General features: G+C 31.8%; 2 protein-coding genes across 3 annotated transcripts; both read right to left on the bottom strand.

The window, feature by feature from the left end:
* Positions 1–727: 727 nt before the first annotated feature.
* On the bottom strand, positions 728–3,153 carry LOB (Lateral organ boundaries (LOB) domain family protein). 2 transcript variants are annotated; one of them, XM_089715720.1, is made up of 2 exons: positions 2,838–3,153; positions 728–1,686 (listed from the first exon to the last, which is right to left on the bottom strand). In XM_089715720.1, the coding sequence occupies exon 2, from the start codon at positions 1,670–1,672 to the stop codon at positions 1,115–1,117; it is 558 nt and encodes a 185-aa protein (XP_089571846.1). In that variant the 5' UTR covers positions 1,673–1,686; positions 2,838–3,153; the 3' UTR covers positions 728–1,114. The 2 variants fall into 2 exon arrangements, with proteins under 2 accessions (XP_089571846.1, XP_089571845.1); XM_089715719.1 differs by having other exon boundaries at positions 2,788–3,149.
* A 5,934-nt stretch (positions 3,154–9,087) lies between these two features.
* On the bottom strand, positions 9,088–13,554 carry LOC105640739 (protein POOR HOMOLOGOUS SYNAPSIS 1). Its single transcript, XM_020681806.3, has 8 exons — positions 13,200–13,554; positions 11,834–11,950; positions 11,268–11,333; positions 10,725–10,828; positions 10,413–10,603; positions 10,224–10,273; positions 9,971–9,995; positions 9,088–9,506 (listed from the first exon to the last, which is right to left on the bottom strand). Exons 1-8 carry the CDS (start codon positions 13,476–13,478, stop codon positions 9,448–9,450), a joined length of 891 nt encoding a protein of 296 aa, XP_020537465.1. The 5' UTR covers positions 13,479–13,554; the 3' UTR covers positions 9,088–9,447.
* Between the last annotated feature and the right edge of the window lie 550 nt (positions 13,555–14,104).

The following is a 14,104-nucleotide window of genomic DNA, read 5'->3' as shown; positions in this document are numbered from 1 at the left end:
GGATTAAGTGATCTAAGGAAAAGGGTTATATACTTGTATTATAGACTGTACATAAGGTTAAAGCTCAAGTACAAAAGTATGGGATTGAGAGAGAGAAGGAACTGTTATGACTTTTGATAGACGCTATACGATTTTGTCTAGCAAATATTGTGGATGATAAGAGTCGAGGAGGAGCTGCAGCTGGTTGGTGAAACAAAAGCTGAAAACCCTTACATGGAAGAACAGAAGAGCTACTTTTCAAGAATCGGATCCAATGAAAGGGGCATAAAACTGTGACTTACTGTTCTGGATAGTTGCAACCATAGAAATGAGAGGTGAGATTGGTTTTTCACCTTCTTTATATTTTATAAAAAACCATATACGAATTGAAGCCAACAGATCCACACTGCACGTACCCTTTTTTTCTTCTTTTCTATGAGATTAATTAATTGGAAAAAACAAAAGAAAAACTTGACTTTGGCTATTAAAGTCTTTGAAATTCTTAATATTTATAATAAAAATTAAATGAAAATTAACTATAAGAAAAAAATAATTTGGTCAGTTAGGTGCAAGTTGGAGTTTCATCTGGACATGTTTAATACTGAAATCTTGTTGAGAATGCAAACTCTGTGGTCCTCATCATGAACAATAGCAGAAAGGAATTGGAAAGAATCATAAATATTTATATAAGAATTATAGTACTATAAAGAAAGACTAAGATATGTAGACTTAGGCTAAAAGAATCCTCTTTAAAACTTAAATTAATGGCATACCATTTATTCTTAGCATAAAATAAACAATGACACAGAATTGGCAACTCCACATGCACATGCCTAGCTAGAGTTGCTCTAATGACTCAACAAATTAAAAGTTTAAGCAGCCACACACACAACAAAAACTAATTAATCAAGCTCTACACCCTTATTTATTAGCTTTTTTTTCCAGTATATATATAATTATCATTATATATTATTTATAATTACCAAACCGACCAAATTAATAATAAATTACCAACTTAATTTTAAGGATTTTTCTAGCTAAAGAAGTCCCATGTGAGGCTATAGCTAGCTAGAAAACCTTATAATACCATACCATCAGCAGCTAGAAACCCTACAATGGGATTTCTCTCTTAGATTCACATGTTGCCTTCTCCTCCTCCTCCTTCATTCATATCGCCTGATGGGTTATCGTTCCAAGGGAAATTATAAGAAAGAAGAGGAACACCAGGTGTTTGATAAAAACCTCTATTAAACTGATCATGAGTACCAGCAGCAGTAGGCCTTTGGCGGTGAACAGGCTGGTGATGGTGAATTGAAGTAGCCCCCGGCAATGTTGTTGGAATGTCATTGCAGGCGAAACGAATGAGATCAGCATTAGCAGCATCAAGTTCCTTTTGCAGCCTTTGAACTTGTCTCTGGAGAAATGAGATAGCACCAACACATCCATAAACTGGGTCTCTTACTCGCGCCTCCGCTTCATAGGCAAGGGAGTTCACTGCATCTTCTCTTTGGTGTGGGAGAAGCTCATTCAAGAGCTTTGTCACATTACTTGCTCCAAATATTTTGTGCACATTGGCAAATTTCTGAGGCTCCTCTGGTGGGAAATACGGTGCAAATATGCAACCAGGCATGCATTTTCTCCTTAAGAACTTGCAGGCAGCACAGGGTGAATTGTAAGAGCTTGATGATGCCATATTTTCTTTCCTCTCTGAACAAACATTAATTGCAGTATAGTTAACCCCATCAATAATTTCTCAGCTTTCTTCGAATTAATTAAACTACTTCTTTAATTTAGATTACTAGTTGATCTTTTTCCCCTTCATTTTTTCATATTAGAAATAATTATATGCTTTGTGTGTGTGTGTGTGTGTGTGTGTGTGTGTGTGTATACCATTCAGAATATATTTTCAGTTTCTTTCCCCTCATATTTACTATCTCATGCAAGTACTTGATATATAAGATTTCTTGAATGTGGTTCTGCTTACTTAGTAATGAAAATTAAGCAGAATTAAGCATCCAAGATTTCTACAAGCTTTTTTCTTCGGCTTTCCACTAATTTGAGAAGAACTCTACAATCTTTAATTCTCTCCACAAGTAGAAGCACCCTTAATTTCTCTTTCACACACACACACACACACACACACTGAGATACACTTAGTAATTACAAATCTTTAATTAACACACATGCATATATAAATATATATTGCCACTGAAATCTGGGTATTAATTGACATTTTCTTGTTTTTTCTGCAACTGCTAGTTAACTCCCCTAAATAGATCTTTCTTCTCTTACTTTCTACTTCTCTCTTTTTTTTTTTTTTTTCTTTCCCTTTTCCCCCTCTCTATTTAAGTTCTGAAAGAAAATTAATTCTCACACTTGAATTTGGTTTCACAATTTGTCTTTTCTACATATAATCCATTTTGATCCATTTTCTATACATAAATATTTACTTCTTTTTTTTTTTTTTTTATCTTCACAAATATGACACAGATAAACTAGAAGAATAATTCAGCTGCATGAGAAATTAAAACTCATAATAAACATATTATCCTTCTGAAATTAGCAGAACATGGGATCCGAATACTGCATTTCACCATAATAATCTGTTCATATATATATATCAATATTTATACTCATTTATATCTTTTTTTTTTTTTTTTGGTGCTGTACATGAACACAGCAAAGCCCTAAATCAGAGGCTTTAACCCAGAGGACTCTAGTGTCTTAGCCTTTAGCTTACCCATAAACAACAAAAACAGAAAAGAATTATTAGCATAGTAAAGGAATAAAGCAGCTACATATGTTTACCTGTTTGTGATCTAGGTTTTCTTTGATCAGATGAATTAAAAGAGGAGTACCTTTTTTTCGTTTTTTTTTTTTTTTTTTTTTTTTTTTTTCGAAGAGCTGTTTCAAGAGCTAGAAGTTGTTTGTTCCTTCCCAAGATAACGTAGCCTTGGACAATAAAAGGGAGAACTTCCAGAGATTTATGACAGGGGAAACCCTCAAAGAGGTAACCCTAATTGGAGAAGAGAGAGAATGAGAAAGGTACTTGCAAAATTCAGTAAACAAAAGGTAGTAGGGGAAGAGGAAGGCAAAGAGCATTTAGTGGATGGAGAAGGGAATGGAGGCAAAAGACAAAGGCAATAAATGGGAGGTACACTATAAAGGAATGACTATGACCATGCATCTAATAATAATATCAGGGATGTGGGGATGTCTCCCATTTTCATTCTATTATATCTATCTATCTATTTCTCTCATTTACTATCTCATGGCAATACTTAACATTTCTTCAAACATGAAGAAAACAAATCACAAATTTGGATTCCTTCATCATAGCTTATGAATTATGATAATTTTGATGATTTAGTCAATTGGCTTGTAATTTAGCTTACTGAAAATTTCATCTTAAGGAAAATATCACTAGAAATTACTTCCCTCTAAGAAATTATGTCTAGTTATAAATATATTGCTAATAATTAACCAAAAAAAAAAAATTATTCCTCAATTTCTAATGAATTCCTTGATTTTGATCAGGTGAAAATATGACTTGTCATGCTAAGTATTGTTCATTAGGAAAATGCATGTTTTTGTTGAATATCATATATATAATTAAGATCATACTGTAATGTGAGGAAAAGGAAAATATAAAAATAATAAAATTGTACTATATATATAGTTGAACAGATCATCTAAAGTATAATCATAAAAAAGCTGACTTTACATTTTAACCTTGAAGCAAAAGAATCTTGTGTTCTATTGCACCCCCATATCACATCCATCACCAATGAATGCTACTGTGTATATACAGATTTGGATAACCCTAATTCCTATTCACACTGGCTAAAACTCTTTGGCTGTTTACTAAAGTTTCCTTCTTAATGCATATGATAATTCAGAAATGATATAAAATTTGGTAATAGAATTCTATTATTGACAACCAAATTGTATAATTAATTTTCTTTTTCCAATAATTAGCTCTATTGATCACATTCTCCAATTACTCTCCAAAAAAAGAAAAAATCACCATTCTCCTACTTCATTTAAAATTTAGTACCAGATTATTGATTAGCATAGCTGACATTGTCTTTTGCAGTTAACCATAGTTACAGAAAATAGTATTGAATGTACAGTTATAATTACTCTGCTGATCTTTTCTGCAAATGTTCTTAAAGAAAAATGTCATGGTTGTAGGGCTATATATGCATAGACTGACCTGCAGGTTTTTGAGATCTGTATTTGGTGAATATGGTGCTTAATTCTTGAGAAACACTGGATAAAAAAAAAAAAAAAAAAGTATATTAGAGTACGTTCAAAATTATAATATAACCAAACGGAGATCATTTCAAGCACCGTCTACTATGTTTGAAGAAAAGTTTTGGTAGCTATAAACTCATTGCTGAGCAGTCTTTAACTCATTTATTATCAATTAATACTTTTATTATAGCCCCTACACTAATATTATTCATAGAGATGATCATATAATAACACATATATAGATATAGATAGTAATTAAGTAAAATTAATTGTTCAATATTATGTTAACAAAAAGCTAATTATTGGTTTTGTTTTTATGGAATATTATATTGTGAGTACCTATTTCTTCACCTTGTCCCCTTTCTACATCATTATATTATTATCTTTCTTAACCTACATTTTTTTTTGCTCTAGCACCTTTCAGTTTCTTGCTTCTTGAAGTGAAACATCTCAACATCTTCTTTATTTATAGTTCTTTGACTTTTGCAATCACCCAAGCAAGCATTCTAATTTTATAAATTTTGCATGAAATGATATAAATAATCTGAAGATGCAGTTAATAAATAGAACTACAAATTGAATTGGAAAAAGCTAATGGGAAACATAACTCTTGAATTGTTTCATCGTATAATTTTGAAAATAAAAATTATACCTAGATAGATAGTAAAAAATTCTTTAATTGTACAGTAAATAATTTTTGATATGTGGAAAAATATAGAGGGCAATCATTTCAGGCATTATCCTACATATAAGGAGGTCCCTCGAGGAAGAATGCATTGGGAAAAAGACCTATGCATATGCATACTGTGGTTGATGAATAGGAAATGTGTATCATCTAACTAATAATACTGAATTAGGTGAAGAGGGTAAAATAACACAGTGACCCTATAAAGCGTCGTAGGGTTCCTATCAGGGATGATGCCGGGGGCGATATTAAGATGATGGGCATAGACATGACACCATGATATGATAGTGACATGCATGGATGATGCCGATGAATTTTTGTATAGATATTCAAAATCAAAGGTTGTAAGGTCCCCCTCCCTCTCTCGACTAGGTTATCATTCTTTTTTAGTATAATGGTAATTGGTAAAGTAGCACGACAGTAAATAATACAAATGTTTTGTCTAAGAATTAAGTAATTCTGTTTTCGAAAAATTATATAGTATAACTAAGATTGATTTATTACATAGAAAACAGGCTGAATAAAATTTAAATATTTTATTTTTTTTATCTCTACGAGTATTAAATTTCTCGACCTGGAGAAAAATGTCAAACCACTAATCAATACCTATTAAATTCTTTAATCGATTAGATTTTTTTCTTTCTTTTTCCTCTGTGATATCTTATGGAGATTTCATTATTTAATGAAGGATTTTTATGAGGTTGAAAATTTGATCAGCAAAAAAATATTTACGAAAAAAATTAATTTAAAGATGAGATAAGTCTCTTATTTAAAAATGATATAAGAATAGTCGTGGAAGAAATTTACTTTATTTTATTATTTATTCAATGCCTAACCCACTGATGAAGTTTAATTATAAGTCTATAAGTAATAAAATAGCCCTGCAGTCGCATTAAGTAGAATCGTAAACGCGCGGAAGTAATATAAATAAATGGAAAAAGTAGCGTTTGGTTTTTGCTTTTGAAGTTGGAGCTTAATATTGCGGTGGCCATAACAAGAAATATTAATGCTTGCTGACTTAGACGGCCATTTATTTGTGCCTAAACATGGAAATATGCATGAGTAGGAATCTTACCAAGTTTATGAATAAATTCTATTACGCAACATAGATTCTCTTTCAATTATGACGCCAAAAGAAATTGTTAATTATCCATTGTATTGCCTCTTTTTTTTATTATTATTATAAATTTATGATTTTGCTGAACTTTATAAATAAAGTCCGCTCAAAAATATAATATAATCCGTTGATCAAATCGCTTATTCGTGAAAGATTGTTTCATAATAAGTAGATGATCATGAGTAAACACTACATTTACTTATGTTTTTTATCTTATTTTATATATAATTAATCAAATAAAACCCTTCTTACCAATTGCACATTCAAAAATTAAATTTTCAATTAATTAAGCTAATCAACTATTAGTATTTCGTTTTTGAAAAAGAAGAAAGAAATCGTACTGCTAATGGTAGATTTAGTAAGAAGTTAAGAAAGAGTAGCTATATATAAAGATGAAGAAGAACAGTAAAGGTAGTAAGAGTCCTAGTAAGGTGGGGCATTGAGAAGAATAGATGTATGGTGTTGGTGATGTTGGTCCCTTTCAAAACCCCGACCATTGTTTGGGCGGTCCATTGTCCTGATGATCAGTATCAGTGTCCCCTGCTCTGCTCTATCCCCCACCTCTCCTTTCCTCTCGACCAGTGTTTCAATTTTCAATCACATGTGTGCGTGTTTATGTGTAGGCCAATCATGAGAATGGGAAACATTTGTATGCAACTCTCGTCCATTTGTTTCTCCCTCATAATACAATATTTCAAAATTAAATGTGTTAATTTTCCTACTAAATAAGATTATTATAAAAATATTAAATATGTCAATCTAAATCGAGTATCACAATGTTTGAGATTAGTTTAATATGTGATTCGAACTTAGGTTTTAACATTATAACCAAATTTTTTTACATGTTTAATTTATTCAATTTTGAGCAAAATTCAAATTCACTCACAAACCTTTTTTTTTTATATATATACTTGCACGAAGTATCCAAATTCATGTCGATGACGGTCCATAAACCTTATTAATTCTGCTAGCCTTTAAAGGCAAAGAGGCTGGCATAGAAGTTTAACTAATCAAAATTGTAAATTTTAATAGATTTTTCTATTTAATAATAATATTTTGACTCCATATTGTATATTAACAGCTACTTTTTATATTAAAAATGTATATCTATATTATATTGACTTTTATTTCTTATGAACTTTTATAAAATATAGTATTATTATTTTGATAATATTAATATTTTAATTATTTTTCTTCGAACTATTCACAAAGTTTTAGATATCAAGCTAACGGATAATCAAGCTTATTGGTGAAAAATAATTGAATTTCAACTTATATTTAAATTTAACTTGTTTTAGTTGATGAATAGGTTTTGATCAAATTTTAATCAAGTTGTACTCATACAACTTTAAAGTAGCTTGAATAATTTTACAACATTAATCATGGCCATTGATAATGATGAAAATTGATTAGCAATATCTAGTACACTATCTGACTTTTCCTTTTCCCCCTTTTTCCTATTATTTTGTAATGAGTTTGCAAAAATTTTGGAAATAATTTTTTATTCAATTCTTCCTTTGATCACGAAATAATGATTGTTGAGGTGAAATTTGCATATACTCACCTGCCAAAAATGTGAAAAAAAATTATTTACTCCTTGTAAGAATTCGGGAGCAAATTAATATATAGTCTAGTCATAAATATATTTATAATCTGACAATATAATCCCTTTTTCAGTATTTAAAAAGAAAAAAGAAATTGAAAAGGATGTACCTTTCGCCACTTGCATGTACAAAGACCAGTACATATGAGCAGTATCAGAAATGGAAAATGGCTAATACCTCCCATACCAGAGCCACATTGTAGTGGTTAATATTTGTCCTGCAACTGTCAGTTAGTTTCAACTAACTAGGTTATTTTCTGGTGGGATTATGATTTAGAAATCTTATTGCAATACAAGAAGACATGTCAACTTATTAACAGCAAACATGCCCTTCGTTTCCATTATAATATTGTCTTATCCTAGTTTAGGATTAAACCATAAAATTAATATTTTCTGATGTGTTAATTTTCTTTTTTCCTTTTAATTTTTCTAGCAAGTATCTTCATACTTTTTTAGCATTAAATTAATCCTATTTTAGAGTTCATAACAGTCTCTCGTAATTTCTTTTCAAAACCCAGTTCTTAATCTCACAATAAGCATCTGCTTAATTCATCACTTCAACCCTTTTTTATGCTTTTTCTTTTCTAAAGTGTACTTTACTGTTATTCAGTTTCTTTTCTTTTGTTTAGAGACTGCCATTTTCGCCCGCCGGCCTGCTTTCTACAATTGTTCCATGTGGGTCAGTTTCCAGATATGAAACCAAAGATGACAAGATAATTAATGTTAATGATCATATAGAAAAAGAAGACAATCGAAGCTTAATGATTAGATTTAGATCTAATAATACACATGTTAAGTCTTCAAAATTTTCTTTCTCAATATTTGACCATATTGCAACTTTTTCTTTAACAATTCCCTCCTTTAATTTTTCCTCAATCATTTAATAAATCTTCCAACAAGTGACATACATGTACGATAATATAATGAAATAATTATATGATCAGCATTTGTCTCTTCATAGATTATATTATGCACACTGAATATCCCCAAATCGTTCATCATGAAGAAAGCAGAATAAAGGAAAAAAAAAAAAAAAAAAGGAAAAATATGAACAAATTTAAATTGACGTATGTTATATTAGTAATCTGCTGCTTAATTTAGTTGGCCCCAAGTTTTGGATAAACCGGAATTAATAAAAATGAGATTTGATTAAGACCATTTTTGGTTAATATCTTTGGGCTATTCATTCAAACTTACATTTAGTCACTCGATTGAAAGGCTAAAGAGCCTATAGGAACTGATACCCGAGGCTTTTAATAGGCTGACATGGTACAAACTTTCACTTCTTCATATTCGGTAAACCAGATTCTGATTCTTATTTCTATTAATAAGATTCTGATTCTTAATGAGAAAAAGAACATCACGTACTACACTAACGCTATATTAGCAATGGCAGGGTAGGCCTTTTTCAGAGTTTTGACTAAAATAGAAGAGTAACAGATAAGCTAGCCCCAAACTGAATCATCATATTCAACTATGAAAAAAGGGCACCAGCCATTACAACTCAACCCTGAAAGCTGTACAGTTTAAATGCAGAGTTCTGATATAGTAGACCATGAAATTGATAATTTTTTTGACACTGATTTTTGAGTAAATTTGCATTGTATAACTGAATAGAAATGAGAAATTTCAGTATGATGAGTTGCAGCACCATAATTGTTCAGTGTACTAGTAGCGTTAAGCAATATACAATGCCAATGCCGAAAAAAGTGATGGTCTTTGTAGTGAATCTGGTTCAGGTAATTACAAGTTGCAGACTCGAGGTTGAGAGCAAAACTTTGGTGGTTGCTGCAAAACCATTGGCAATCACAGTGCCAAGTCTCCTCCTAGTTCATCAATAACCATCTCTAATTTCATCAACATACCTGATGATGACGAGAAATGAGGGAACAAATAACAAGAATCAGAATTGCAAATTACAAGTTATAGCAATCTTGCAATAACTCAGCGGTTAGTATTTATGAATTTTTGGGTTGTTTTGCACGAGTAAATGAGTAATTTTCACCAAAAAATGTCAGAAAAATTAGGGGGGCATTTCTGGGTATCTAGTTCACTTATAGTGGGCAATGACTTACAGAACCTAAAATCATCAACGCACCCAGCACAAGTGAAAAACGAGATAACCAAAGACCATTAATTCCCAGAAGGGTAGCAGGAATTGACTCATAAGCACAGCATGTTGCATACTAAATTTCAGAACTACAAACAGGTTTCAAACTTGCACTCAGAGAACTAAATAGAAATTAAGCAAAAACTATAAATATATAACCAAATAAATATCTGCTCAAGCGTGGCCAACCAAAACAGAAACCAAAAGAAATTCACTTACTATGGAAAGAATAATCTGTCATACTCTGCAAGAGAAAAAAACATAAAAGATACAGTGAAAAAACAACCAACACTTGGAAGAAAACAAATATGAGTTTATCAGATAAAGATTCTAAAGAATAATGATAATGGTTTAAGCAAGGCTGCCACAGTTACCTTGATATGAAGTATACCGGTCAAGAGAGATTTCCAAATGACAGTATTAAATGAATACACAAACAAGTTGAGCAACCCTATTGATGAGAAGAAAATACCTTCACTTGGGTATTGAGATAAAATGCCTCATTGGATGCTTTTGGCAGTTCTGCAGCATTTAGAGTTTACAGATTCAGTAAGAAAAACAGATTGCCAATAGTGAATTGATAATCTAAAAGTAGCATATGCCTTGCATGGTGAAGAGAGAATTGTCATGTTCCAACCATGTGATCATGTTATCATGGTACCTTCTTCTTCAGCCACGGTGCAAGAGTCAAGGAGGAAAGCAGTGAAGCTGGAAGGCAAGGGAGCACAGGCAGTTTGTGAGCCATCAGCAAGTACTGGATTCCCAGGATATATGCTTTCATTATTTGACATGGGTTGTATTACAGGACCATAATTCCCAACAGGATTCACGTTGCTCAATTCCTCAACATGTCTGTGTCATTCATTCTTTTCAAGCATCAGTTACAAATCTTCAAATTTGCTATCTTTCTGATTTTAGATTGTCCTGTAGACATGAAACTATCGTGCACAAAGGATATGAAAAAATGCATCACCTCTCATGAATGGCCTTTGTAGAGATATGCTTAGATGAAGAGGTCTTTTTTAATCCAAACGTCCTGTTTGTAAGTCTTATATTTCTCACATCCTTCAAGCTTTCCTGAGATAGAAACATATAAATGATGTTATGAAAGAAACATAAATTTTGTGCATGTATATCTTCTGACTCAAATTGCATGACTTCACAATAGTATTCCAGAAAATTACACTATGTTATATTTATATGGACTCGGAGACAAGGATTATATTCAAAATACTTCCCTCATACTCAATGATGCTCCTATTTCTTGATCTAAAGGCTCCATTCATAAATAGGCTTAGGCTTTAGATCAGTTGATTTCCATTAAACTAAAAGTAATTACTTGTTCAATCATTACTATTGGCTACTGAAAAGCAAGCCACTCCTCATATAACTCCGTTCCATAACAATATCTACTTCCAAGATGATGAAACATAGTGATGGGGTTGAATTCAGCTACATCAAATGTATTGGGACACCTATGCAACATAGTTATCACACTGGGAAAAGTTAGTCACACCTTTAATGAGTTCACAAATGTTTGCGAGTCAGAAGATGATGAAAAGCGCATGGCAAACTTTTGGACCTGCAAAATCACATTACATGCTCAACAAAGACAACAATATAGAATAACTTCAAGAAAATGAGGTAATATGAGGTGAGAATTAATAGCAGCAACTCGAATTTCCTTACTTGGCCAAGTAATTTTTTAGCATTGAAAATTAGAGCAATTACAAATAGGGAATCTTTTTCCACCCAACTGGAATTGAAAAGACAAGGAAGACCACTATTTACTTAAGTTGAACAAGTATCTTTCCTTATCCAGTTTCTAGAAATGGATGACGAGGTTCATGGGTTCAATTATAGCCATTGACTTTTCAGGACAATATGGTAGAAACTAGAGAGCAGAGCATCATCTATTTATTGTTCTTTGAAGATGAAGTTATAAATATGAAAACTGGTACAAATATAGAGTTATTATTTGTAAACATAAGGAGAAGTATAAATTCTGTGGCAAATCCATGAATCCATTGATTCGTCAAACTAGCTTCCGTAAGTAATCTGGATTGCAGGCAAGAAACTTGCCTGGCCTAAACTGTCTCTGTAACTTGCAAATACAACTCTGCTACCTCGAATAGGGCATTCATCCAGACATGACACCTGAGGCCAAGAGAAATTCAGCTTCGCAATGTGGTGTTCTTCCTGTTAGAAATTCAAAAGCCCTGCTGAATCAGTATATTTACGACAATTTCTCCATTGCAATCAAGATTTAAAAAATGACGCTTCAAACCAGAGGTAGCCATTATAATCTAAGGAATGTAATTGTTTCCTTTATCGAAGGACTCCCTTGGAACCTAGAAACTAAAAATCTCATGGAAAGGAGCATTCTCACAATTTATAACTGGCTCATCGATCACTTTTGAATACTTCTATGGCCATTCTCTTTTGCAAGCTTTCTCAAGCATTAGTGAAAGCCATAAAAATGGAAAAAAAAAAAAAAAAAAAAAAAAAAAAAAAAAAAAAAAAAAAAGATCATTCATGGATCAAGAAACGTAGGGAGGATTATTGTGCCTTCCAAAGCGAGTGACTGCTGATCAAATGGCTTTATGGCGAGGTGACAAAGAGGCAGCACTTAACCGAGGAAAACATTTGATATGAAATTTAAACAAATTAGAAGACAATCATTTTAAGCCAACTTCAACAAATTTGTAGCCTAGCATTACCGTAATAGAAAGCGATATGTTGCACATTTTAACTTCAAGCACAAATCCAGCCATTTATCTAAGGTAGATGGTATCCATACTGTAACTAACAGGGGATTATGAAACCAATTAATTCAGATGATTTTGTTTAAAGTATATATTGAGAACCATGAGAATCATGGGAGTTTTTTTTTTCTTTTTCTTTTTCTTTTTTTTTTTTCTGAAGAAAACAAATGTCATAGTTTAAAATGAATCCATAAACATAAATGGAAAAGGGAAATGTGAACTTCGAAATCTAAATGAAAATTAGGGGAATTCCTAACATTTCCCAAAAACCACAGTGAGTCTACAAGTTTCTCAATCATTCATAATTGGAATTGAGATTAACTACAAAAACCATCAAACAAGAAAATAAAAATACAATAAACAAACAAAGGAGAACAGGTAAATATCACATTGTCTTAGCCCTTATTCAATCAGAAACCCTAAACTGGGAAAATCTCGAACAGTGCAAAAAAATTTATTCAAATGTTTCTAAAACAGCTCCATCAGTTTAACAAGAACATTGAAAAAAAAAAATTGTTGAAAAGCAAACCATAGAATGACTTCGAATGTTTCACCATGGAAGTACACGCATGGTTCACAAATTCTTCCAAACTACTAGATAATCAGCATGTACAAAAACAAAGGTGCATATAAATAAACAAACAAACAAACAAAAAACGGGGTCGCATATAACAAATACGCACATAGACTTTCCCTTGAAATGAGACAACGAGGACGAACCCACGAGCATCAGCGTAATCATTTTTGAGATGCAGAGAGGCCATCGAAGATGAAGAGACCCATTTGCCATGCAAGCCATGAGGGTTTTTCTTGATGCATCGAGAAGAAAGGGGCTTGAGGATGGCGCAAGTCGACGAGAGACGAGGAAAGCTGAAGAAGCGAGAATAGTGTATCTGCCACAGCTCTTTCACGGGTTCTAGGATTCCTCTCTTCGAGTTTTGAAGCGGTTGGTTTCCCGCCATGTTTGTCTCCCACTCTTTGCTTTCCCTGTTCCTGCTGAGTTTATCACCGAACAATGGGATAGTAGGGGCTGCCTATTTATTTATTTATTTTCTTCTTCCAAATTTTATGGCACAATTTTTTCCTTTTGATCAACTTTTTTGTTTTTTTTTTTTTTGATTTACTGCAATAAAATATTAAAAATATAATTTAAATAATTAACCAAACAGAGATCTTATGGTTTTTTTAAAAAAAAAAACAGAAATTAATTTTTATATCCACTTGTTTCCGTAAAATAAATTGCAGAAAAATTGATTTACTGCCTATTTATTTGTTTCCGCTTGTTTCCCTTATTTGGGCATTCAGAAAACTAAGTCAACGGAATATATTTTATTGATCAAAAGAAAATTAAGTAATTTTTAAAAGGAAAATAACTTTTTACTTTCAAGAGAATAAAATATTTTCTGGATATTAACAAACCTTATAAATCCATATTTTTTAATTTATTAATCATCAAAATTACTACCAACAGTCACCACTTACCACCGGCTACCACCACCGGCGGCTTTCATAATTTATATTTTTTTTATATTCTTTTCATATTTAATAATAAAATTTTTAAATTATAAAATTTCTATTATTATTAATA

The sequence above is a fragment of the Jatropha curcas genome, chromosome 10, assembly GCF_041381405.1.
Source record: "Jatropha curcas cultivar XTBG-Jc1 chromosome 10, XTBG_Jcur_1.0, whole genome shotgun sequence".
In the NCBI taxonomy this organism is placed as follows: Eukaryota; Viridiplantae; Streptophyta; class Magnoliopsida; order Malpighiales; family Euphorbiaceae; genus Jatropha; species Jatropha curcas.
The sequence above is the reverse complement of the archived record's forward strand: the minus strand, read 5'-3'. Positions and strand labels throughout refer to the sequence as shown.